The 27301-nt window shown below is 39.1% G+C and overlaps 5 protein-coding genes across 5 annotated transcripts in view; 3 read left to right on the top strand and 2 right to left on the bottom strand.

The window, feature by feature from the left end:
* Positions 1–51: 51 nt before the first annotated feature.
* On the bottom strand, positions 52–6376 carry dnajc21 (DnaJ heat shock protein family (Hsp40) member C21). Its single transcript, XM_061061459.1, is given in 13 exon segments — positions 52–540; positions 744–800; positions 803–833; positions 1697–1824; positions 1946–1994; positions 2094–2264; positions 2384–2477; positions 3101–3252; positions 3335–3639; positions 3791–3922; positions 4942–5065; positions 5181–5274; positions 6280–6376. Coding segments are annotated over 13 exon segments (1593 nt in total). The 3' UTR covers positions 52–381.
* A 1455-nt stretch (positions 6377–7831) lies between these two features.
* On the top strand, positions 7832–11026 carry bxdc2 (brix domain containing 2). The gene is made up of 10 exons (XM_061061065.1): positions 7832–8029; positions 8332–8443; positions 8570–8613; positions 8890–8960; positions 9065–9114; positions 9200–9273; positions 9726–9776; positions 9945–10046; positions 10139–10267; positions 10390–11026. Exons 1-10 carry the CDS (start codon positions 7883–7885, stop codon positions 10630–10632), a joined length of 1023 nt encoding a protein of 340 aa, XP_060917048.1. The 5' UTR covers positions 7832–7882; the 3' UTR covers positions 10633–11026.
* Positions 10803–14028, bottom strand: rad1 (RAD1 homolog (S. pombe)). The gene is made up of 7 exons (XM_061061066.1): positions 13796–14028; positions 13481–13682; positions 13233–13341; positions 12689–12846; positions 12490–12590; positions 12257–12355; positions 10803–11799 (listed from the first exon to the last, which is right to left on the bottom strand). The coding sequence occupies exons 2-7, from the start codon at positions 13673–13675 to the stop codon at positions 11622–11624; spliced, it is 840 nt and encodes a 279-aa protein (XP_060917049.1). The 5' UTR covers positions 13676–13682; positions 13796–14028; the 3' UTR covers positions 10803–11621.
* Positions 14029–16520: 2492 nt separating this feature from the next.
* Positions 16521–17301, top strand: LOC132992006 (UPF0729 protein C18orf32 homolog). The gene is made up of 2 exons (XM_061061067.1): positions 16521–16737; positions 16937–17301. Exons 1-2 carry the CDS (start codon positions 16558–16560, stop codon positions 17000–17002), a joined length of 246 nt encoding a protein of 81 aa, XP_060917050.1. The 5' UTR covers positions 16521–16557; the 3' UTR covers positions 17003–17301.
* A 1602-nt stretch (positions 17302–18903) lies between these two features.
* dym (dymeclin) overlaps positions 18904–27301 on the top strand; it is a 62627-nt gene continuing 54229 nt past the window's right edge. The window contains exons 1-5 of the mRNA XM_061061122.1: positions 18904–19129; positions 20882–21088; positions 22935–22987; positions 23486–23579; positions 25388–25524. Coding sequence (XP_060917105.1) covers positions 20949–21088; positions 22935–22987; positions 23486–23579; positions 25388–25524 — 424 coding nt within the window. The 5' untranslated portion in view covers positions 18904–19129; positions 20882–20948. The remainder of the gene's footprint in view (positions 19130–20881; positions 21089–22934; positions 22988–23485; positions 23580–25387; positions 25525–27301) is intronic.

The raw sequence follows: 27301 nt of genomic DNA on the forward strand, positions 1-27301 counted from the left end.
TGTTGTTCATGTGTGCAAACACCACTGGTTAGCATTCAAATGATTTCAGAGTTGTTGTATAAATACCAACATGCAGCATCACTTTTATTTTTGTACACAGTAATACCACCATAGAGCTCTTCATAACAAACCAAGAAGCATGATTTTTGAAACCAGTAAAGGATGAAAGGGATTAAAGGTGAATCCTGTACACATCACGGCTGGTTTATCAGTTAAGATATTTGTTCCAGGAGAGGTTCATAAAACTGCTCACATGGTTTCAATTGTTCCAATCTAGAAGATTCAAAACTGTAAAATCAGCACTCAGTCCGTCCAGTCCATTAAGCTCCTCCAGAGAGCACCGGTTCTGTGATTCCCCGCTGAGCTCAAAGCTTCCAGGTGCTATCTGTTCTTCTTCTTGTCTTTTTTGCTCTTGCTCGTGGAGCTGTGAGGGGCGCCTGAGGAGAGAGCGGTGGCGTGGCCGCTCGTCTTCAGATGGTCGAACAGCTTGTTTCTTGTAGAAAACTCAGTGTTGCAGGTCACACAGTGCAGGATCAATTCCTTAAAAACACAATTATGATATTTTTACAACACTTCAAAAATGTTATAAGGTCATTTGAGGTATAACATCACTGAAAGCTGATTAGAGGGAGAAGGGCTAAAGAATCTGCAGTCAAAATTTAAATAATAGTATTGATGAACATGACAGAAGTAAATACCAAACACATCAACATTTTTCAAACTCTGGGCTCTACTGTACAAACCTCAGGAATCTCTTCTCCTCCGGTGTTTGACTTGACAGTCATCGGTTTCTCTTTTCCTCTCCCTTCTTTCCCTTCGCCTTCCCAGAGCTGCTGCTGCTGCAACATTAAATGACAGATTGAATAAAGAACACATTCAAAGTAGAAAGAACACAACACGTTTAAGACACCTGAAAAAAGCTCATGAAAGCCTGCATCATTCAGGAACAGACTGTTTGCCTCCCCTACTCGTCACACAAAGGAGGCCACGGGAGGTCCTTTTCTATTTCTCAATTTTCTGTTGTTTTTGGATTACATTTTTTGTTTTTGCTAAGATGAAGTTTCTGTTGCTCCAAAAGGGTTGTTTCACTTTTGAAAAGCTTCAACAAAAATGTAATATTTGTTTTAAAGTTACACAGGTGTGCATATTTCAAAAAGATTTGCAGAGAGAAAATTAGACTCTAAATAATATCAATGTCACAATATCACAGGGGCGAAAATATCGAGGCTTGAAACGGCAGTCTGAATAAGGCTGTTAAGATTCAGATACAGGATTCAGGACACCAAAACAGAGCTAACAGGATCTTAATGTTGGACTTATATTCATGCACTAACCAGAACTATGACTCTTGATTGATTGCTTTAAAGTTGCTGGATGTGTAAAAATGCAACTAAAGGCAAACATTATTTATTTTATTTTATGAAATCCATCATGTTTGTCATTAGTTGCCTTTTGAATTCAGCACTACTCTCCAAGTGATCGTTTTTTAATTTGTGTTTACAGCGTCTCCTGCTGCCCTCTGGTGGTAAAATTGATGAAGAAAAGTAGCTTACGACTTCAGTACTGCAGCCAATAATCATTGTTTTGGTCTTCTCCAAGTACAATGAGGTATAGACAAGCAGTGTGTGTAGATGGTATATGAGAAACATTTTCCAGATTGTGAAATAGGATAGGATTTTTTAAAAACTCGACTGACCTCTTGACCTCTGCTGGAGGAAGATCATCTTGATTCTCAGGTTCTGTGGGCTCTTCTGACTTCTCTGTGGCTTCTTCCTCATGGGTGGTCGGCGTTGGTTTGTCTTCCTCTTCTTCCACAGGTGCACTCTGCTATGGAGGACGCATGATTAGAGATAAGCGAGAGCCTTTCAGAAAGACTCACCACGCATGTACTGAGAGTCCACTACACCAGACACAGAGGCTAACAGGTAGAAATGATATTACTCACAGTCACTACTTTCTGCTGTTTCTTTTTCCTCTTCTGCTTTTTGGACAGCCTGTGTAGATGGGGAGAAAAATGTCAGAGAAGCAACTTAGAAATGTGATTAAATTCCACAGAAAATATGTTTTTCCCATCATCACATCCAGATACATACTTCTGCCTAGGCTTGTCTTCCTCCTCATCTTCCTCCTCCTCTTCTTCTTTATCATCGTCCTCTTCCTTTCCGTTAGCGTTCAAACCAAGAGATTCATCCTCTTCCTCAAGCTGTTGCCGCAGCAATGCCACCATCTCTCTGTGCTTTTTGGATTTTTCGTGGTTTTTCATGCTGCAGAGAGGAAAGAAACAACAACCGAGATGAACCGACGTAAAGGTTAAATGAGCTTGGGTGACGTTGTCATATGACGCTAGACTAATTATGTAATTGGACTGGTGGGAGTTACTCACGCTTTGTCTGATTTGAAGGATTTGTCGCATGCTGGGCAGTACAGATCATCGTAATAATCAATTGTCAGTTCATCTCCATCAGCCTGCTCTGCATCTGTGAAAGAATCAACAGCATTAGAAACCATTGTGAGCAAAAACACAAGTCGCCTGATGTGGACCAATCACAGCTCTCCCAGTTACCATTTAGCATCACTGTGGTCTACAATGTCAGTGAAGCCAATGCATCATTCTTATTCCTCTCATATTTTTTCTCCTTTAGAAATATATCCCCCTAAAGTGAGTAGAAAAAGTTTAATTACTCAATATTTAACGGGTCCCTGAAGTCTTGTTTATTCCCTTTGTTCAGGGAAATAGCCACAAAGGTTTCCAAATGCATACAAGATCTTTTAAAAAATTGTAAATGTTCAGATACACTTAATGTTGTTGTTGTTTTTTGTGATGCTGCTAAGCGCTTTTTAGAATTGATTCAAAATCCTGTTAGAAATAAGAGTAGGAGTAAAACTCTGAAAACACTTTTTATATGCTCTCTTGAACTTTCCAAAACGTCTAGATTTTAACACGACTGAGCTTGCATGCATCTAAATACCTGACTAAATCCCATACTTGCAAACATACCTAGTAGAAACCGTGATTTTTTAGGATACATATATACAGTATGTCGGCTATAGTGTTAGCTGCAGGAGCTAATGCATGTATCTGCAGGAAATCAAACATTACCATTCTTCTCCTGTGTCTCCGTATCCAGCTCTTCATCCTCACTCTCTGATGCGTCTCCAAACTCTTCTCCGTACTGAGCCTCTATCTGCTGCAGCTCCTTCTCCAGCTCAGACATGGCCGCCCAGCTCTGCTCCTTGTACTCCTCTGCCAGTCTTGGAGAAACATGCAAAAGTGCATTATTAGCATTAGAAAGAAGCAGAGAAAATAAAGTACCTCACTATATCCACTGCTTACTTGGCCTGGTTCAACTTCTGCTGTCGCCTCATCTCCTCCACCTTCTTTATCTTCTCGGCGTTCTGCTCCTCCATCAGCTTCCTGTGGGCCTGTACACGCCGGTCGCGCTTGCGAACAAAAGAAACTAGTTGTCGCACAAGCTCGTTTCTCTCCTTTCGAGCCTTCTCTCTGGTTTTCTTGTTTTCCTTCTCCATCGCCCTTTTCTCCCAGCGGTTGGAGGCCTGCCTCGTATCGTACTCCTCCTTCCAGGCAAAGTTTTTACGCGTGCAGAAGCTCTGCCAGTAGCCGTAAAACACGTGCACCACCTGCAACATGGAAATAGAGACTGAATAAGTACAACAGCGAGAAAAAATACCAAACTCTTGACATCTTCAGTTTTTATTTTTACTCAAAGAAAGTAGCACATAAAGAAAATGTAGAGACTATTCATATCTCAGATGAGTGAGGTTGGCTTACAGTGTCGTAGTCGCTCTGGGAATCTCCAAAGGGAGGAAACTCTTCCTCCTCTTCTTCATCTTCCACCTTTCTGTGCTCCATCTCCTCTTTAACAATAGACTCAAAGAGATTCCTGTAGACTGTGTAAAAGCCCTGGGGAGGAACAGTAGGTAAAAAAAAAAAAAAGAGAGGGAAGAGGGAATCATACATTAGAATATAAATGTTAGGAAAAATCTAGTTTTTGGAAAGAAGCTGCCACAAGGATCATAAAACAAGATGATTTTTTTTTAGAATTCAGACAAAAACATTCTCCCTCAGAAGCATTAGATCTTTCTTGTTCCCCGACTAGCTGTGTGGTTTTCACCTTTTTTTTGGTAACACATTTTCTAGCCTACTCAAAGTCCTACAGTTGATCTAAATGCTGGCCTTGACTTTAATCAGCCTTTTGATAATCTCATTACCCGTTCCTCTAACATGAACGCTGAGCCAACAAGTGCTCACAATCTTGCCTGTTACTAAGTAGTTTGGGGACATGACTCCTGGCTTACATTGATCAAGACACATCAGAACAAGCTGTGTTGTATGTTTAAAGTTTAATATTCTAGATCATGTGATTAATTTGGACTTGTGCTGTGGTTATTTAGCAGGGACATGTACAGCTCAACATTTAGTCAACTTAAAAAGTATTACGTAAAGGAACTTTTCTTAGTGAACAACATAAATCCTGAAACTCGGATGATTCATTTGCCAACAAAATGCATCTCTCAAGGGTTCAACAAGCGCCCTTCCCTCCTCTCTGGGAGAACCAATTTAGTAGGATAAAGTTGCTTAAAAGATGTGTCTTATTCAGAATAAGAATGTGTTCCTATTTTTCTTTCTTTAACCTTTATTTATCCAGTAAAGTCCCATTGAGATTAAAAACCTCTTTTTCAAGGGAGTGCTGGCCAAGAGGCAGCAAAAGTTACACAGTTGCACTCACAACATACAGACAGCAATTAAAATGATAAAAAAAAAACAGTTACAAGTAAAGGAGGTCATCTCAAGTGCTCTCAACCTGGATTTAAAAGCATTTGCTTGTTTAATGTCTTAACAGACGGGTTTAAGGGTTTTGTTTGGCTGTGTGTTTGTGCCGATCAACATCATCCTCACAAACATCACTTAGAAACATTTACCTTGTCATCATCTCCAAAGCCAGAGTAGCAGGTGACTGTGAAGTACTGCAGTAGGTCAATGCTGTCATCTTCATAATCTCCACTGATTCCTCCTTTCAGCAGAGCCTCCCTGTGATTGTCATACCTGCAAAACAACACAAGACAAACTTTACCGACATGCTTTGTAAACGAATGAGTAAAGAGAATTTGTGGCAGCAACTACTTTTAACCCACGATGAGATAATAAAAAATGTCCTCACCATGCTCTCTCCTGGGGATCACTCAGGACATCATAAGCTGCCTGAATCAGCTTAAAATGCTCTGCAGCCTCCTCAGCATTGTCCAGGTTTTTATCTGGGAATTTCAGAGGAAAGTCAGCGTTGTAAGGTTGGGGAAAAAAGTAACAAAAAAAAAAGCTTCATTTGACAAAACCAAGTGTCCAAAATAATACTTTTAACACAAAATGTCATGTCACAACAGGTCAAACTGATGTGTCACACAATTTATGCTTAAACAGCGTGTCGTTCTTTATTCTTAACCAAAGCTGTTGCACTAAAAATGGAATAAACAGATTGTGAAATAGGATAGCTAGGGGGTGCACGTGAACAATAAACTGGACTGGAAGCACCAAACAGAGGCCGTCTACAAAGAAGACGCTTAGGTCTTTCAATGTGTGTAGCAAAATGTTTTATCAGACTGTTGTGCCATTTTCTTTGCGGCCGTCTGTCGGGGCAGCAGCAGCATCAGGGCTTGTGACTCTAAAAAGCTGATTAGGAGGGCTGGCTCTGTGCTGGGGACTCGCTGTGGAGCCCCTGGAGGTGGTGATGGGGAGAAGGATGATACAGAAACCTGTTGAACATTATGGACACTAACATGCATCCCTTACACAACCTCGGGTGTGAACAAAAGAGTGTTTTTAGTGGGAGGCTACGGCATCTAAGCTGCAAAAAAGACAGCTTAAAAAATACTTTTTTACCTACTGCAATTGCACTTTATAACGACTCTATAACGCTGCATATATCAAACTGTATTTTGCACCTGTAGATTTGCACACTTGACTGCTTTTTTATAATAATTCTTTATTTATCTATCATACTATGCACTGGCAGAGCTAGTATTTTGTACTGTTATCTATGAGTAACAGCTACTTATGCACATGGACCATCCATACCACTTTTTTTATCCTGGCTATGTTTTTTTGTATGGGTGGGATATGTATGTATATATGTGTTGTGTGTTTGTATACATGCTGGCTGCTGGAACACCTAAATGTCCCTGCTGGGATGAATAAAGTATATCTTATCTTATTATTATCTTATTTGAATCAGTCAGGTGTTTAAGGTTTCCACCACAACTTACCTGGATGCCATTTCAATGCCAATTTACGATACGCTTTCTTTAATTCGTCGTCTCCTGCGTCTCTTTTCACACCCAACATTTCATAGTGGCACTTCATTTTCAGTCAATTATAAATACAAACTCGCCGAAATACTCAAATTACTAAATGTTATTCACGTTGTTTCAATCGAAGCTAACGTTAGCGCGTAGCTTATAGCAGCATGCTAATGGAAAGACAACGTCTCTAGTCTGTTTCTTAAATATTATAAGACTGCTCAGTAGTAAGCGATAGTAGTGTTGTATTAAAGCCTTACATATTCAAATGTAAGTGAAACAATTTTCATTATGAAAATGCATCTACCGGCTGCTAAATACTCAGTAAGCGGCGGATGGAACGAGAGGTTGAGCTGCCGGCTGGTGGTGTCGCGAGATCTCGCGGGAGCTGGTCTTGTTTGTTACGTGATTTCAGCAGATTAGATGTTAAACTGGCTCTCTGGAGCCCTCTGCAGTTTGAATGATTTTCATCTCGAACTACTCAAGTTGAGCGTTTCCTTTTAATATGCTTTGTTTTACTTTTATAAAGTTACTCTGTCAAGTGTCGTTGATTATTTAATTTGATTTTATAAGAATATTTTGTATAATTATTATCTCTGACAACTCTCTCATGAGCCGATTATACCCTTTTTTTTTTTTTTTTTTTTACATTTCTTTTCGTCTTTGTGTAGCTGAACAGAGGATATGTTCAGATAGAAAGAAAACAACCAAACTGACTCTTATACTGCAAAATGAGATCAGGTGCAGTAGTTTATCTTAGAAATATTGCCATTTTGCATTTGGCACCTTTATATTTTCAGACACACAAAATCATTTCAAAGTTTCTCTGACAACTCTCTCATTATCCCCCTTTTTTAACATTTTTCTTTCTGGGAAAGCAAGGTGTGTTTTTTGGAGCCATTTGGATGTCTTAGATCACATCATCTAGTAAACATTGGTATTTATTATTTGAAATATGACACAAAAGAGGTCGCAAAATTCTGGATACTTGTTAATTTGGGCAATATGGGTAATGGGAAAATGTTACTTACATAGTTTCATACATATGGTGCTCCAATTGAAAACAAAATCAGTGCATCTTCCTTTAACTTTTGTGTTTTTGCTTCCAACAAATGTTAATATAATGTAATTTTATGTTGCTCAGAGTGATTTTTCTTGTTTTAAAAAAAAAATCATATTGAAGGCTGGCCAGTGGATTTAACTTATTTGTAGCTGAACAGAGGATATGTTCACATAGAAAGAAAACAACCAGAGATCAGGTGCAGTAGTTTATCTTAGAAATATTGGCATTTTGTATTTGGCACCTTTATATTTTCTGCCACACAAAATAATATCAAAGTTTGCGTGCTAGTGGATGCAGTACCACCTCCGCGCCACTAGAAGCTGCAGTACCACCTCCGCGCCACTAGAAGCTGCAGTACCACCTCCGCGCCACTATGAGCTGCAGTACCACCTCCGCGCCACTAGGAGCCTCTCTCTCCACTCCGTTTGCACGTGGGGTTGTTTTAGCTCGACGTTTTCACTTCTGGCCACGCGAGATTTGTGTCAGCCTACAAAACCTGGTCCAAACATGTCGGCGTTCAAGAGAAAACGTGGGGGAAAGGCTAACGATAAAAAGGCCAAGAAAGTAAAAATTGTCGCAGGTGGAGAAGAAACACGGGAGCAAGCCGAACAAGAGAAGAAAAATGAAGTCACAATCCCACCACCTGTGTCGAGGGTAAGTGATTGTGATTGTTTTCAGCCACTGAGGCTAACTTCACCGTGGACTAGTTTCTATCTTCTGTAAAACAATGGGTTAGTTAATGTCATTATAGTTATCCAACCCATGACTGGTGTAATTCAAAACGTGGGAATTAAAAGCATTTAAGTTTTAAATGAAGACTCATCAAACAAGGCCAAGCAAAGTTATTTTTTTTTATTTTTTAATAATGTGGGAGAGCATATGGATTAAACAGAAAATGTTAACACTCAATGTGTTTGTTTTGTGTTTTTATGTTGTGGGTTGATTTCTTGAAACAGGGTCGATGGACCAACAAGGAAAGGGTTCTCATTTTCTCCTCAAGAGGAATCAACTTCAGGACGAGACACTTGATGCAAGACCTGAGGACCATAATGCCTCATTCAAAAGCAGGTTAGTGCCTGATGTTAAATTCTGTATCATTTCATCCAACCTCATGCAGCGATTGGTTTTAATGTTGTGCAGAGATGTGTTGTTTTTGTTCATCTACATGTCATAATAATGGTTTTCTTTTATTAGATACAAAAATGGACAGAAAAGACAAATTGTTTGTGATAAATGAGGTGAGTTTGTTTTTTTAATTTGGGCACATTTTATATCATGATATAAGATATACTTTATTCATCCCAGCAGGGAAATTTAGGTGTTCCAGCAGCCAGCATACATACAAACACATATATACATACATATCCCACCCATACAAAAAAAACACAGCCAAGATAAAAAAAAGTGGTATGGATGGTCCATGTGCATAAGTAGCTGTTACTCATAGATAACAGTACAAAATATAAGTAAATATATAATCGCTGCATTGCTAATGGTAGACATTTTCCCCTCAGGTGTGTGAAATAAAAAACTGCAACAAATGCCTGTTTTTTGAGGCAAAGAAGAAGCAGGACCTCTACATGTGGTAGGTTGTTTTTTTTTTTTTTATCTGTGAAATGATCTTGAATTAATTAGGCTTTTTCCAAATAAAACAACATTTAAAGTAAACCCAATGTTTTTGACTTGCAGGATTTCCAACAGCCCTCATGGACCTTCAGCAAAGTTTCTGGTTCAGAACAGTGAGTATCTTCTCTTATTTCCTGAACTGTAGTAAGCAACATCTGTCATCGTGTGCCCTTTTGGATAACTGATTGTTTTCTCCAGTTCATACATTGGCTGAACTGAAGATGACAGGAAACTGCCTCAAAGGATCCAGGCCGCTGCTCTCATTCGATCCTGTGAGTAACACTGGCATGTATTGTAATTACAAAGTATTTGTGCTTATTCAAAAAGTGGAAAAAATCGAAGAAGAAAAAATTCAAAATCCTTATTTGATATCATTAAACCTAATGGAATTTGACTGAAATGGTATATGTAAATTGGGAAATCCTAACATTTTTATATAACATCTGTTGCTTTACTTGATTATAAAAGTTGCGGTTCTCTGACAGTCCAGAAAACAAAACAATTTGTTCTTGATGTTACAAGTATTAGAACCAAAAGCTGCAGTTTTCCCCACTCTTGGTGCATGATTTCCCTCACTTGCATCAGTTATTAACAGCCTTGTATTCTCTTGCTGAAGTCAGCATATGCCTGTATGCATGTTAACGTCTGATCAGCTTAGTAAGGAACCTGTTAGAAACTGAACAAGGCCTGATATCCTTGGTCTCTACTATTTTGTCTCCCACAGAAATTTGACAAGGAGCCCCACTATGCTTTACTGAAGGAGCTCTTCACCCAGGTCAGTATTCAAGTAACAAGACACTAAACTTTGACAGTGACTTAGATGGATGTCAACAATTAACGTTTGGATCCAGCAGGGAATGTAATAAAGTGAGTTGTTGAAAAACGGAATAGGCTGATGTTCATATTATGAAATTAAAGAAGCAATAATGTTTTGTGGTTGCAGACATTTGCCACTCCACACTACCACCCAAAGAGTCAGCCTTTTGTGGACCACGTGTACACGTTCACTATTGCAGACGACAGGATATGGTTTAGAAACTACCAGGTAAGGTTTTGTCTAAAGCATTCTTGCCTATGTCTTTGTTTATTTAATCGCGATTTAACTGTTCCTGTTTGCAAAAATCTCATCACTTGCAGATCATTGAAGAGGACGCCTCTCTTGTAGAGATCGGCCCACGCTTTGTTCTCAACCTCATAAAGGTGTTCCGGGGGAGCTTTGGCGGAGCTACGCTCTTCGAAAACCCAAAATTCAAATCTCCCAACATGGTAAAGAACAGTGCTTGCTAGTTTAGATTGTACAAATGTTAAGTTTACGGCAAAATTCATTAAGTGTACGCTCATTGTATCAAGCACACGATTCAGTCCCCTTTCTTTTCACACACCTGCAGCACCGGCGAGAGATTCGACTGGCAGCCTCAGCCAGAGTGCGAGAGAAGCAGATGGTGAAGGAGCTGCAGAAAATGAAGAGGACCGAGGCGAAGGAGGACGTGACCACAGACGTTACAGCCGACGTCTTCTTAACGCCGGCAGAGGACAAGCCTGTTCACATTCAGACAGAGGCACCTGAGCCTAAAGTGGTGAAGAAGAACAAACACAAAGCTTTCAAAAGACAAAGGATGGCACGGAGGTAGATGGATGGACTGGATTAAACTGAATGAATGGCTAACTACTGCCATCGTTCAAAGTTGTCTCAAGGAAATCTGTGTGTGCAGCAATGCAGTTCAGTCAAGAGACTTTGTATTACATGTCATCCCCCTGATTAACAGATTTGGAAATGCCACAGAAACTGTAACATGTACTCGTTGTGTTAAGTGTTCCACAATATTTCTAAAAGGTTCTTTAATTCAGGACTCTTGTGCAAAGTGTTGACCATAAAAGTCAGCGCTTATACAAGACTACACCTTTCAAAAATGTATTTTTTTTTTTTTTAAGAATATTCCATCAGTGTAAAAAAACCTTGTTTATTGCTGTTGAGTAACTACAGTAGTTTTATATATATCATGGAAATTAAACAATTCAAACATACTGTCACTATCATCTGGTGTTTTCTGAATAACAAAGGTGTCAACATATACAGTAATAAATGTGAAGTCCTACTGATGAACTGATATCCTGTAGAGAGCAGAAGTCTAAATATCTTTTCTATTGGTTGTCGTAACAGCGACCTGCATGAGTCTACAGAAAAAAAGGAGGCAGGAACTGCCCAGAAACATGACATCAATAACAGCATTTAACAGATTTGTACACCCAGAATGTTTCTTGAAACACTTGCGCAGGGTCTTCTGGGTAAATACATCTCATAGTAACTATGTATTATCAATTTATATATCAGTCTGAAATGTTTAAGTCAGTATGACATTCATTCACCCAGGTGCACAAGACCAGGGAGATGGCATTAACTTCCACACATTCAGAGGATCTGCTCAAAACTAATCTGAATGTTTGGTGACTGATCATCACAACCCTTCAACTGTGTCCATTCTGCCCGAGGTCCAGCTCTCTGTTTTCATAAGGCAACCCCACAGGCCATGCTGCCTCCTCTGGCAGACTTTTTTTTCTTCTCATTTAAAGCAAACAGGCTCCACTGGAGTTACGCTGCTTGAATCAAAGTGGAGTCGACTCACTCCTCCTCCACCTCCTCGTCAGGGCAACAATAGTATTCTACAAAGCAGATCTGTCCATCATCATTCCTGACCAGGTACTGCAGAGAGAGGAATCCCCTGCTGTCTGTCCTCACAGAGACTTTACAGGATAGAGCCAGAGCTTTGGTGGACGGCTTCAGTAGGGACATCTTGTACCTGTCAGAATGAAAGGGGGGGGGGGCTTTAATAAAAGATGATACTGGAAGAATAAGACAAATACTGAGTGTGACGGAATAGAGTTCAACATTATAATCCAACAAGCTATTTCTAAAGAGTCGTAAATTTACTTTTTTTTTCACTGCAGATATTACAACATGAAAAACACAGGACATTTGGTGAGTCAGCACCGAGGACTTTAAAATGAGAGTGGTTTGGAAAATAATCAATGCCAAACATGAGACATTCTACTCATTAACATATCTAAAGTTTAAGAGAATTAACTCAGTTACCCAAAGCAGTTAAGAATTTGTGGAAAGAGGAGTACCTTTTTGTTAGTTAACCCACTACTTTCACTTTGTCTCTGCCGTGTTTTTGTTATTTTTGTCTTAATGTCGGGCACACCCCTCGTCAAGCTCAGGGTCCTTACAGGTTAGTTTATTCTGTCTGTGCTAACCTGTTGGTTTGTGTCTTGGTGCATTTAAACAGCTCCATCATGTCAGAGTCTTTGGGGTAATCGTAATGGGCATTTCCAGAATTCCCAAATGTAGACAATCTGAGGAGCAGATAAAACCAAAGATCAGTTTCACTGAAAAAGGCAGCAGTCAGCAACATTGGTTATGAAGAAAATACTTCTTGCAACTTGATAGATTTGCAACTTATGTATGGTTGATAAACGGATGTTCACACCTGAAGTATGGCTGGCTGGGGGACATGGTGATCTGTAGAACCTCACTGGTCATGTCCAGTTCAGAGAAGGCCTCCTTCAGACTCTCTGACAGCAGGATCACCTTCAAGAGGAACAAGCGGTATAGGAGTAGCGATCAAATCAACCAGTTCCAGGGACTGTCATATATATGTTTCATTATATGAACTTGTAGAAGTTCACCTTGTTTGTAACGTTGCTGCTGCAGAACTCAAAATCAATGGGCTCTTCTGGTTCTTGCGTGTTAATTTTGCACACAGTCACAACACCACCCTCCTCCAGGAACAGGGTCAGAGGGTAACCGTATCCCTTGTAGCACATCCGCAAGGCTGTTGAAACTCCTGTAATGTCCCGAAAGCGACAATTTTTGTAATTTTATTTCAAGGATAGCCCCTTGAGATGCATCATCTCATTTCCAAGGGGGTCCTTACGAAACATAAATTAATCATCATAATACAAAATCAAAATAAAAAGGTTAAATCCAAAACATTTAAACACAGAGACACCCACACCACAAACACACACACACACACACACACACACACACTCACAATCACTCACACTTAATGCTCCCCCAAGCCTAGGCACCCACCAAGGAAAGGAAAACCATGAAATGGGGAATGCCTGAGAAGGATCATTTACAAACCTCAGCCAAAAAAGAAAATGAATGGTGACAAATACAGATATATCCAGTTACATTCTCCAGCCAGGTTTTCTTTTTCTTTACCTGGCACGGTGCTTCCCCCAAAGATATTCAGGCAGTCCAGCAGAACGGTGAGGTTGACCTGAAACCCCACCAAATCCTCCTTTATGGTATACTCTTGAAAGATCTCAGCCTGGAATTTAAAAACAAAAACAAAAAGACTTGTTTGTTCTTTTACACATCACAGGAGATGAAATCAAACACTTTGCTGTGTTCTCCTTGACCATTAAGAGAAATGAACAAGGTCATAAATATGTGATTGGCACACGTACCTGGATGAAGGCATTGGCTTGCAGACATTTGGAGTCCTCCACAGTGACCTTGAGGCCGTTAGGTGTGGCGCTGAAGATGGCATGGTCTTTAAAGGTGATGGCTTTCAGGATGTTGGACAGATTGCGAGCATTATCCATGCTGGCAACTAAAACGTACTCTTCATCATCGGCTTGTGACTGAGTTAACAGAGGCATTGTGGCACTGAAATGCACACACACACAGAACAAAAGACAAACGTTAAGAAGGGTAAAGCCCGAACACACAATAACAACAAAATAGCAGCGAGGTTGAAACTTCTAAAACGTGTTACTTACCTATTTTAAGATAGGTTGTATGGCACCGAACAACATGTGATAGGTGTTTAATAATGAAAATATCCAACTGACACTTACAATAACACTTCAGTGCAACTTTTTCTTTTAAGTTACATCAGTGAGACATGAAATTAAAATAATGCGTTACTGATAACCAACAAGAGGCATTCCAGACACTCGTTCAGTGTTGTTTTGAAGAAAGGCGCCCTGATATTTCCGCTTTTCATCGCCTGCCACGGAAGTAGATTCTGCGCATGCGCGATCATCGCATTCGAGAGATTTCCTCGCAGCTAGTTCCCAAGCGTAAGGTAAATATCTGGTGTGCGTTTAAATAACGAAGCTACACGAGCTTTCCATTTAAAGAGTTTGGTTTTTTTTGATTCAGCTAGAGACAGAAGGCTGGGAAACTAAGACTAGTCCGCAATTTAATTAAAGTTCCTTATACATAACCGAGCTTTAGCAGACAGCTAGCGTTAGCCAGCAGTCTGATGACGCGATGATTACAGTGTTTGCTGTGCAGTAACAAGGAGACTGCTTAGTGAATCAAATGTTCTCTGTGGTTTAAAGACTCAAAAGGGCGTCGATTCAGGTTGTTATGAGATTATAACAAAGCCTCACTTCTGCTACCTCCTGCACAGATGTTGTCTTCTTTAGTGATGGGCAACAAACATGTGTTTACTACAGTGTTATGGAGAATAAAGTGAAACAGTACTCCTATTTAAACACACTTTTTATGTTATTTGATTATGTAAATGTTTTTATTTTTATTTCTGATGTACTTCTCTACATTTAAACTAAGTGGAGGCTCATTCATACCTTATGATTCTACAATTCACTTAACAATAATAATAATAATACATTTAATTTGTAACGCACTTTACATTTTTGCAAATAAAATCTCAAAGTGCTACAGGAAGAAAAAAATAGAAATAAAAACAAATTTAATCAACTAAGCAACTAACGAAATTAAAAGCACAAGCATGTTCACTTCATTTGTCTGTCTACTCGCCGTTATATTGTATAGTTTCTCCTTATAATATGTCTACACTCATGCACTTTAACTTATGTCAATACTGTCCATTTACTACTTTGTTTTTGCACATTTACATTTAATCTTTCATATTTAATTTATAACCATCTACGACTCTGTTTTTGCACATTTACATTCAATCTTCCATATTTAATCTTCATATTTAAGACTAGTAATGCTTAGTTAAGTCCTGGTTGTATATATTCACATTCTTATTTTTTATATCTTTTAGTACTTATTTACTTTGTAGTTAATATTATATTATGTTTAGATTTGCTAACATTGTGTTTTTTACTCATATTGTGTGTTTGGATAACCTGCTGCTGTAACGCCACAATTTCCCAGTTTGGGATCAATAAAGTAATTATATTCTAGGTAGGTTGGTGTTTCCAGAGCGGAGGCTTCGTGTGGAGGATTGTGGGGTGAGGAGTACTTTGAGCTAGAGGGGGGCATTTCCATGGGTGCACTGGTAGGTGAGAAGGGTGACTTTGTATTGCATCCTGAATTAAATAGGGAGCCAGTGTAGTGTCTGAAGGATGGGTGTGATGTGTTCATATTTACGCACCCTCATCAGGACCCTAGCAGCGCTGTTCTGGACATGTTGGAGCTTCTGGAGGCTCTTGCTAGGGATCCCGATGAGGAGTGCGTTGCAGTAGTCCAGCCTGGAGGAGACAAAGGCGTGGACGAGTTTCTCAGCATCTGAGAGGGAGAGTGTAGGACGGAGTTTGGCAGTGTTTCTGAGGTGGTAGAATGAGTTGTTTGCACAGATGTTTAATGTGGGCTTCAAAGTTCAGTTGAGGGTCCATTTTGATGCCGAGATTTGTGACGGTTGGAGAGAGGTGGATGGTGGTTATGGGGGATGACTTGATCTGGTGTGGGTGTGCCAAATAGAATAGCTTCTGTTTTTGGAGCTGTTTAACTTGAGAAAGTTGTTCTTCATCCATGCCTCTATCTCCTCCAGGCAGGTGGTCAGTGGCACTTAGCAGACGCTTTTATCCAAAGCAACGTACATCAGAGAGTAAGTACAACACAAGCAAGGATCTAGGAAAAAAAAGGGAATGTCAGTAAGAGCAAACGATCAGCTTTGAGTCCGATTGGACACACAGGTGCTGACAGGTATTGCACAGAGGCAAAGCACAACATTGACGGCAGTTCTTGAGAGCTCTAATCAGTATAGAAACCATCTTATAAGTCATCGTTATCAAACAAAAACCATCGTCACAACCATCATCATCATCAATGATATGGAGACCATCATCATTAAGTTAGTAGGTATTCATGAAAGAGCTGGGTCTTTAGCTTTTTCTTAAAGGTGCAGAGGGACTCTGCAGATCGAATGGAGTTTGGAAGTTCATTCCACCACCAGGGGGCGACAGAGGAGAAGAGTCTAGTCAGAGACTTAGGACCCTGTTGTGAAGGTTGGATCAGACGCCTTTCATTGGCAGAGCGTAGTGGGCGGGAGGGAGTGTAGACCTGGATGAGAGAGTTAAAGTAAGGAGGAGCCGTTTTAGTCGCTGTTTTGATGCAGAACAATATGATGATAGGTTGAGTCCCCATGTACTATGAGCTCTGTGTTATTACAGTTACAATGTTTGACATGTCTGGTAATTTTGTATACCCCTTTGGTCACTTAAGACAAATTAATTCAATGTTTGACAGCTTTGAAATGTCATTGTCTTTGTTTCTTTATTTCAGATTCTTCATTTTGGAGTAGTGTGACTGAGCTGCAGTCATGGTGTGCATTCCCTGTATTGTGATTCCTGTCCTGTTGTGGGTCTACAAGAGATTCCTGGAGCCTATCCTCTACCCTTTCATTTCCCCGATTATGAATATGTTCTGGACCAAAAAAGCAGTCCAGGAGACAGGCACTAGTGACCAAAAAGCTACTGAGACTAGCAATGGGACTTGCAAGGTAATTTAAGAGAGGAACAAAAAAAACTTTGAATGCCTTTTTAATAATTAAGCTTTTTACCTCCTAGTATATTTGTCTTTTGCATTGTGCCGTGAAAGTATACTATTTTATGTTGGATGTGTCATACTGTATTTCATGTTTTGATGATGTGAGCTTATTGTTTTATCAATTAACAAACTTTCTTTCTCCTTTGTTTCAGCCTGAAAGCAATGGTGTAGCCACTGCCAACGGAGCCACTATAGCAGCAGACAAGAAGACAGACTGACAGTGCTATATGTTTATAATGCATCTTAACCAATGTAAATATTCAATTCTAATAATATAGAGAAACTATGAATTAACTTATCTTCTTTGAATGGAGTGGTTTTAAAACTCTCCATATTATGTGTACAGATTCATTTGTTTGTATAACAGTAACTTTGAGAATTTGGTTATTGTTGATATATTTTCTTTGTTTAATTGATCCCTGCATAGACTGTGTTGAATAAACTATCTCTATTAAATATCTTTTATAAGTCAAATGGCAGTTTGATGAATGAATAAAACAAAATCTTCAATCAAGAACTGATTTCTGAACTGATTTATTTCTCCTATATCGATTGATATATATCGTGTGTAATGTTGACAAAACGTAATTGGAAGGATGTTACAGATTAATGCTTTATCTGAATGTCTGTATTTTGAAACAATATATTAAAAAGCTTAATTTATTGAAGCTAAATTCAAATGTTTGGTAACTACCAATGCAGCATGTGATGATTTTGACAGAAAATACCACTATGCTGCAAGAAAGAATTATTGCATCTGTTAATATTCAAGTTTCTTTCAGAAGTCGGAATAATGATTGTGACTACAGTAGTGAAATACAGGAAGACAGAAGGATAGATTAGGATTAATATTTGTGTGAAGTGTTAGAGGAATGTAATTATCCAGAAAAACTGTGTAAGTGGTTAATAAATAATGCCCCTCTGGTTGTGAATGAAAGTTACCTTGAAATATCGATCTCGATGAAATTAAAACGTAGCCTATTGATCTCAGGAATCTACAGAATGAAATTCTCCATTTGTCTTTGATGGCATCACGTTGTAACTAAACAGGACATCTCAGGTAAAGTGGTGTTAATAAGTTAAATCTTAAGGCTTGAAAAATAGAAAATACCTTGTGTGGTTTTGAGGATTTTTCTATAATTACCAAAGGGAGAATGTTCTTAAAGATAAAGATAAACTTTATTGATCCCCCGTGGGGGAAATTTGTGTGAAATTTGTTCTTTGTTTACACGTGGTTCAGCCTGTTTTTGCTCTATGATGTTCTGTCAGATGAATGTTGAAAGGGCTGTCTCTCTAGTATTTCTAATGGGAAGCACTTTGAACACAGACCTGATTACAGACTAAGATAATGATTTGGATCAACCTTTTTATCATTTGATCAAAATAGCCCGTCTCTGGTGCTTGTAATAAATATATAGGCTAAAACGGGATTTCTTTTCAGACTTAATATAAGTCAGTATTTCAAAGACAATTAGAAAAAAATACATATATTTAGCCGTTTCTTAGTTTTCAAGATATAAACATCAAACAGCCTATTTACACGTTCCTGTGTTCATTTTATTTTTTCGTCAAGACAATTTCCAATTTGAGTTTAATGATGGAAAATAAAAGATTAAAAAATATGTTTTAAAAGTGCATTGATGCTAATTTTATTCACATACAGACAAAATAAATATGATAGCAGTGAATGTATAACATGAGAACAACCTACAGAGGTTGTCAAGAGTTTCTACTTTATATATAAAGATGTAGAAGTAGGCTACATTTTTGTTGTTGTTGTTGTTGTTGTTGTTGTTGTTGTTGTTGTGTTTTGTGCTTATATTTTCTTTTTTCCCCCTGGTATGGTTATGTTATTGTAATTAATGTATGTGTCTGTGTGTGCGCATGTCTGCGTGTGTATATGTATGGGTGGGGAGGGGGGGTTTGTGACATGTTACCAAAAAAAAAATTGTCCTTAATGATTATTGTATCAGGATACCTGTCAAATGAATAAAGAGATATTTAAAAAAAAAAAAAAAAAAAGAAGTAGGCTACATAGAAATGTAAAGTTCAGAGAGGCACTCGGGATCTATCTGCCCCATTTCTAACTGCAACGTCACATACGTACAAACGACTACGTGTCGTCATTACGCAAGGGGTGGCGACGTGGAAAACATGGAGGATAGTAGTATGTAGAGTAAACTTAATTGTCTTACATGTCGCACAGGTTAAAGTATTTCGCTTTGTTGGGGATATTTGTTAAAAACGTTGGATTAAACTCATTTACCTGTGTGGAACAACAGTCGTCCGGTATCGATCCTGGGCGCGTGAAGAGCCGCGGAAACTGCGAGAATCATTTATGACAGGTAAGCCGAGCGGTCAGCTGATTGCAAACAAGCAGGGGACGTTAGCTGTTTTTTCTGGACAGCGAGTGTTTACCCGCCGTTTGACTAGACTAGCATATGAATCAGAAAGGAATGTAGGAAAAGACACCATGCAAACTAAGACTCATTCGTGTTCCCACCTGACTGTCTCAACCTCAGACTGTTTCCTGCTCCTGAAACTGGATGAAGAGCTAGCTAATGCATAACTGAACCAAGAGATACATCATTTTAAGAGCTAAACTAAACTTTACTCCTGTAGAATAATAATACAATTATTTTCAGCAGTGGCCATTTTTTAAAATTGTATTTATTTATTTATTTGTTAGGGACAGTGCATATTAATGAACAGCTGTAAAAATGCCAGATTATAGCAGAAGTGCTAGTTTCCAATCTGTTGTCCCTAGGCAGGTAACAGAGAAATACAAATACAAAGGCACAAGTGACACAAGACAATAATAGAGGTTAAAAGTGGTCACACACTTGGTTTTCTTTTGTCCACTGTTTGAGGTGTGTTTTGAAGGTTGCATATAAGATAGGATAGGATAATACTTTATTGATCCCCAGAGGGGAAATTCTGGCGTTACAGCAGCACAGACAAGAAAGCTCAAAAATACACATTAAACAGAATAGATAAGATAAATAAAAATAAAAACAGGGGGTATATACAGGACAAAATGAATGATGAAGTTAACTGGGGAGAATTGAGACAGTATTTGCAGAGAATGACAAGATAAAGGGACAAGTGATTAAAGTGACTTGGTATGATAAATAGCAGCAAGTCATGTAAACAGCAGAGAAGATAGGCAGTGTTGAACAATATAGTGTAATATAATGAACTGTTATATAATATAGACTAGTATAATATAATAAAATATATAGAATGTACAGTATACATGTGTATATATATTGATGCTAAATAATAATAATAATACAATAATACATTGATAACAATGATATGTTTGTGAGTCTCTTATTGTGAGTGGGAGAATATTCCAATATTTAGTTCCTTTGACTGACAGAACAGTTTGAATGTAGTGCGTCTGTATGGGACCTCACAGTCTCCTCGGGCTGTGGCCCCTGGTGCCGATTCCATTGGCAGACTTCAGCTTTATAAAGTCCTTCAAAAGGAGGAGGAGCAAGTCCGTGCAAAATTTTATATATAAAACATGCATTTTTAAAATGAACCAAAATTATGAAAATGTAGTAAATTATGTTACATAGGAACTAGAATTAAATGCGTACCCTGTGATTGGTACGTCAGAATAACAAAACATCTGAATTGTTTGTCTCCTCCTGAAAGATTCTCATGCGCCGTGGTTTACTTGTGCAAAGGTTGCTTCGCTGGCTGCACCTGTTAGTCAAAGGTGTGTCTGTTAAAGAGAACACAGCACACGTCCTGGTCCAGTATGTCTCATCCTGTTGGAAGATTGGCCTGTCATGAATGAATGGAATGGGATGAATTGGGAGAGGATCTGTACAATTTCTTCAACCTGCTTAGAAATAAGTAAGACTTGAGATTTTGCCGGCTCCTGAAATTTGTAAACAAAACCATTTTTGCCATGGATACGTGAACTTACAGTATGATGATGTGATATTGTTTTCTGTGCTTTTGAAACTTCCAATCCCACCTTTATCCTGTACACGGGCCTCTGTTGATGCCTATTTTTGGTTACATGTGCTGTGTGTTTTGTTGAAGATTCATCTTTATGATCAAAGTAATTTTCTCCGTCCTAGGATTTGGCGTATGCCTGGTGAAAAAGCAGTGAGTAGAGGTGAGTCTGGCTGATTGGAGCCAGTAGAGATGGGTGCCAACACCAGCCAGGTCAGTGACCTGTCCGAGAACCCCAGCCTCAAGTCCCTGGTGGGCACCGTGTCTATATCGGAGAACGATCCTTTCTGGAACCAGCTGATATCCTTCACCTTCATCAGCCCCACAAGCAGGTATACAAACACACACACACACACACACACACACACACACACACACACACACACACACACACACACACACACACACACACACACACACACACACACACACACACACACACTCAAAAGAGTTTGTTAAACGTGTCTCATTACTAGCTAGAATTCTAGAGTCTGATGATAAGCTTATTTATCAACTGGCTTAAAGTCCTAATGAAAATTGTCGCATGAAATATTTTGGTTGCAGCTTCATGCAAAAGTTGTCTTCTCTTCTATTTTAAGTTTCATAAGAAACAAAAACTTTAAGCACCAGGTCCACGAGAGCAAGGACAGTAGACTCTCTCCCAAGATGATTTATTTGAAATAACTTGACATTTAATAATAATGAATCTGTTAGCTTGACTCCTGTCATGATAAGACCATTACACATCTGAAAGAAACACACAAGAAGCAAGACATGAATAGAAACAGACTTCAGATTAGACTGATAGCGTATGTAGCAGAATGTCTGGAGTTGTTGTCTTTAGGGGCTCTGACGGACAAAATGTTTTTTTTCTGCAAGTTTTTGAGAATTTAGAGGACAACTAAATGGAAGTCACATCTCAAACACATTTTGAAAACTCCTCAGCTTTTGACCAAATTCTCTGAGCATCTTCTCAAGATTTATGCCATGTTTTACCAACTCACATCTGACACTCAACCTTCCCAACAACAACAACTACGTCTTGCAGGATTGTGAGACAGTATCCAATATTAAACTGTTGACAGGATGTTTGCAGAGCTCACCCGATTAATGATCCAACAGAGTTAAGTTGTCCTGCCCGGCTGAGGAAAGATTAACTACCTTACATGAAGTTTCTTAGTTAATAATTCTCAGAATAAAGTCATTGAATTTTTTTTTTGCAGCAGGACTGGGAAAGATGTTAATAATCTATCATCTTTTAGGAGTGTTTTATTCATCTAGAGCTGGTGCACTTATGCACAAGGTCATTATGATCCTGCTCATAATTGAGCTATGCTTTTAGGATACCATCACACGTGTGGCCATCTCAACAAACAAAGGACATAAAGACATCGATCTAATATGTATAAATCATTAGTTAGGACCCAGTGTAACAATGCATTATATTCCAACTCTTACAGTTATTATTGCATGCCTGCTAGTGGTGGCAATGCTTTCCTGTTACCCTGAGTAACGCAAGCCTATTTCAGTCACCCTCTCTGTATTCATGGAGATGTATGAATATCCTTTATTTCCTATTATTATTATTTAACCCTTGAGAGTCTTGACTTGGACCTGCCCTCGAAAACATGAGATTTGATTTGAAATTAATTATAAGTGACTTGTGCCCATCACTGATAAGATACTCAAGGCAATCAAAAGAAAACCCACAAGATTAAAAAAAAAAGGTGGAGAAGCCAAAGTTTAAACATTACCCGCCAGTTGAGCTTATATTAACACACAGCCGTATCGAGAGGGCAGAGAATGGTATGTCATACTTAAAGATTTTTTGGCATGTCTCTCAAACATACTGCACAGAAGCATGACATGGCGGGACTTGATTGAGCTGTCCATCGGATATAAAAAAACATCCATGCTGAACTCTTATCAAAATGTATAGAAGCTGACATACACAATTGACTTTAAGTGATCTAATTAACCAGTAAATGTATCTACTTAGTTGTAACAATATAAGAAAAAGTCGCCATTTGTTCTGCAGCTTTTAAAGTATAAATCAAGAGAGCAGATCATAAAAGCCATCACGGTGTCTGTTCCACTTTCTGTTGTACGTTCTTTATGTATTTTTATATTTTCCTTTGTCGTCTAATTCTCTTTTTCCCCGCCTTCCCTTTCAAACAGTGGAGACTCCAAGCTGCTGGAAGAGGCTGTCATCCCCCTGGCCAAGACCCTCAGTATGTTGCTTTTTAATAAATTCAGTTAAAGGGTGGTTCCGTTTTTTTTTTTAAAGTGGGTTTGATGAGATTTTTAATCAAAATAAATTGTTCTTCATCGAGTAAAGCACCAACATGGTAGCTAAGCTATGTACCACTGTTAACAGGGTCATCAGAACTGAATGTAATTTAGCCAACTGAAAGAATCCTACTTCTAAAAAAACTTCATGTTAGGTGTATGTGTTTGAATATTTTCTCCTCTTTACAATGACGACAGAAAGCCCTCTCCTGAGGACTATGTTAGCTTTAAAATGTCCAACCCAGAATCCAGAACTATCCCTTTAAAGTTTTCTTTTTGGTCTGATCAATGCTGAGGTTACAATGACTCTCTACTTCTTCAGACTCAAAATTAAGATAAAAAACAAAAAGTTATTCTTCTTCGTAAGAACTGTACGTTTCGATTTCCTATTTCATATCACTGATACATTCTCCCCTGTTTTCTTTTCCCCCCTCTTTAAGTTGAAAACAATCCCAGAACAGGGAACTTTGGCGCACTTGTCCGAATTTTCCTGGGAAGAACCAAAGAGCTGAAAATCTCCACAGAATGCCAAGAGTGAGTATGGGAACCTCAGAGGAGACAACCAACTCTGACGGCGGTATCAGCAATCATGCATGTCAGTGTTCATCTTCTGCGGTGGTGCAGTCCAGTTATCGGTTGGTCACAGGCAAGCAGGGGATCTTTATTTTGTACAGGGCAAGAAACACTGAAGAGGGGTTTTTTAAGTTTCCCATGAGAAAAACACCCGAGGTATAACCATCAACACATGTGGCATTATTCTCCACTCACTGCCAAGATCCTTTCCACACAGACTGACCCTGCCCAAGTCACCAAAATCCATCGGGTGGGAACTCCTCCATCTCTTTAAACGTCATTAGAGGTTGAAGTTATCGCTCCCCATCCACACCCATTTATTTTTCAGACAATTTAGACCAGATTTTGTCCTGTAAACAAACCTACATTTTCTGCATGTGACATAATTGTCATGTGCAAATTGTCAATTTGTGGGACTGATTAGACAACTCCCAGTTGGCGCGGCACTTTGTGCTTGAGAAACTTTGTGGTTTGAACAGGATGTTTTCAATCATTTCTTGTTTTCCTCATTACGTATTTCTCACCAACTTGGTCCCGATTTCTTCCCCCGCCCTCTGTTGTATGAGTATGATTCAGTTTGTGTCAAACTGTTATGTTGTATGGTGAAAGATATTGTTACATTCATCTGTTTTCGAGCTGAGGTTTCATTGCGGTTGTCAGGAACATTATTTCAAAGAGTGACCATACAGTGCTTTATTTGTTTCCCTTTCTAATCATCATTTTATATGGGCATGGCGGGAGATGCAAATGAAGAACAGGAACTTTAAAGGAAGAATGTGCGACTTTTTGATCCAGTAGAGGTCGCCATTGAGCACCAGCATGAAACCAAAACAAACTGCTGTTTGGCGACACCTCTGCTATTCTGAAGCCTCCGCTCTCCTCCAGCGACACACCTCAAACCCCTCTCCACTCGAGTTCACACGAAGGAGTTATCATATATAATCATCATTACATCACATATGATTATATCATTATCATATATCTTATAATTAAGCACCTTTAAGCACAAGCTGCGGACAAAGTTGCCCTTTGCTCGAGCTGCAATCGCCTGTGTCCTGCATTGTTGTGTTAGCAGGCTAATGTTAGCACACTTTGGTTAGCTCGTAGCTTCACATTGCATATAAATTAACGCAGAATGACCGTGATCTAAACACACATACGTGACATCCAAATAAGCAGTGAGTAGGCTGTGTTATTCTTCTTTTCCCTAGTCCTTGACTAAAACAGCTTTCTACACAAGGCCGTCACATCCATGTAAACATGATGTAAACACAGCTCCGACAACAATACAGCTGGCAGGACTCACACTTCTCAATCATTGTCTACAGTCATGACTCAGAGAGACACTTACAGAGGATATACCTGATTTCTGCTGTATTTATTTTTGGTCAAGTTAGATGTAATGGCATTATTTAAGAACTACTTGAGGGTCAATACTTGATTTTGAGTGATGATTTTAATGTCAAAAACCTTTTTTTGTGTTAACTTATTCATTCTCAGTAAGCAAAAAAAACAACAACAACACAAGGACACTATTACCAGCCTCCTCTGGTCGAGTTACTCATGTACCCGAGCCACTCTCCAATGATAACGAGAACCTGAAATCTTTTCAAGCCACATATAACTGAGGAACGCACACGGCCAGCCAAGCTTTCCTCTGTAAATTTAGGAAATAAAACCACTGGCACACATCCATCCCTTAATAGAACGTTTATTTCGGTCCGTTTCTGACCTCAATGTGATGTCCTTTTTATCCTCCTCCTCTGCAGTCAGCTGTTTATCTGGCAGGCCCACAACGCTCTGTTCATGATCCGCTGCCTGCTCAAGGTGTTCATCAGGGAGATGAGCGAGGAGGAGCTGCACCTACAGTTCTCCTACCAGGAGAGGGCACCAGGCTCCTGTGGAGGTGAGAGGCACTGACTCATTTGGATTAAAAGGTTTGGCGTGGGAGGTGGAAATAGAGCCAGAAATTGAATACAAGTCAGCTTTAAAGGATTTAACTTTTTTGTTGTTGTGAAAGCCCTTTTATATGTATGAAGGGACTAGCAGCTGTTTTGTGTGAGACTGATTGAGCTTTTAGGCACTTAAGATACTTTTCACAAAATCCACATCATCTACTGAGAAATCTGCTGAACACCACCCTCTAAAGTTCTCATCTCTGAGTAGACTCATTACATGTGAGTTATTACAATACAGTCACTAGGGTCAGTTGCGTAACACTTCTGTTCCTACCTAAAGAGAAATATGAAATTGGCTTTTTAATTGAGCACAAAAACCCCAGACTACTGACCTGGATCAGATGTCTCTGAGAGACTCTGTTAATAAAGTCTGAATCTACGTCAATGGACTGCACATCATTATCTGACCTCAAACACTAGCCCCATCTGAGAGTTTTCACTGAATAAACCAGAGACTGCATAAAGCATGGTGGAAGTAGTCTCAGTGAAGTCACCCATTGGTTTCTGAAGGGGCGTTTTGTAGCACAACGATGGCGATCACCATATTAGAAATGCTATATCCACTAATTACAAAATAAGCTATTGAGGCTAAAGCGATTTTGTATGTTATGTATATTTTTGGGCTTTTTATGCCATTATTGTAGAGATAGATCAGTGGATAAAGTTGTAAATTAAGGACATAGAGAGTGGGGAATGACGTATGAAAGAGCCACAGATCACATTTGAACCAAGCCCGCCCGCTTCAAGGACTACAGCCTCAAGGTTCAAGGCGTATGCCCTAACCACTTGTCCACCGGCGCCCTGAGCCATTTTTTGATCCAGGCTTAAGTTTTGTTTATTTTTGCTAAAAAAACTTGGCATTTTCTGTGGGGGCTAAAAGGGGATTCTTTGGCTTTTGCAGCCAGCGGCCTCAAGTGGACTCTTGAGGAACTGCAGGTTTTTGCAGTACCGTACTGGCTTCATTCTTAACCCCCGAGGGGTTGCCAATTGATATAACCACTCTGCAAATGTGCAGCTTCTAGGAAACCTTGACACATTTCGATAAATTAGGGTTAGGGTTACAGAGGCAATGAAAATACAATTTAAAGGAAAAATAATGAATGAACTCCTTTGTTTGTTATCATTCTGCAGAGGCAGCGTTTAACGTTTGTAACCAGAAGTCACTAAAGCAAGTGCACTATGACATTTTCCTCAAGACAAATGCCCTCTCATTCTCAGCTTTCTGCAGGCCCCTGAGCATATTTGCTGTGTCGGGTGGTTGGTTATAAAGATACCTTTATTTGCATTCTATATGAAAGAGACAAAAACAGCTTGTTGAAAGAGATAAATAGAAGATAATCCTGGATTTAGGACTAGATCTACCTAGGGTTCCTAAAAAGGGCTTTAATGATATAGATCATCCTGATGATGATAATTTTAAGGAAGCCACACACAGACTTAATCAGACAAGAGAAATATCTGTGTTTAATAAAGACATTAAAGCTTAGTGGGAATAGTTGTGACTGAGGATAGTGTTCGGAGAAGGTTGATAAAACCTTTTTCAGCCATCAGAGTCAAGACCTGAAACAAACGCTGTCACTACACTACTGATATAAATTGTTCTTCGTTTGATCATTTGCCATTTTTGTCATATATTGCAAGGAAGTACTGACATATAAACGAAACATTTAAAGGCCACATTGTTCCTGCTGTGGTTCCATCATTCTTTCATATTTTCTCCAGTGA

This window comes from Labrus mixtus, chromosome 17 (genome assembly GCF_963584025.1).
Source record: "Labrus mixtus chromosome 17, fLabMix1.1, whole genome shotgun sequence".
Classification (NCBI taxonomy): domain Eukaryota; kingdom Metazoa; phylum Chordata; class Actinopteri; order Labriformes; family Labridae; genus Labrus; species Labrus mixtus.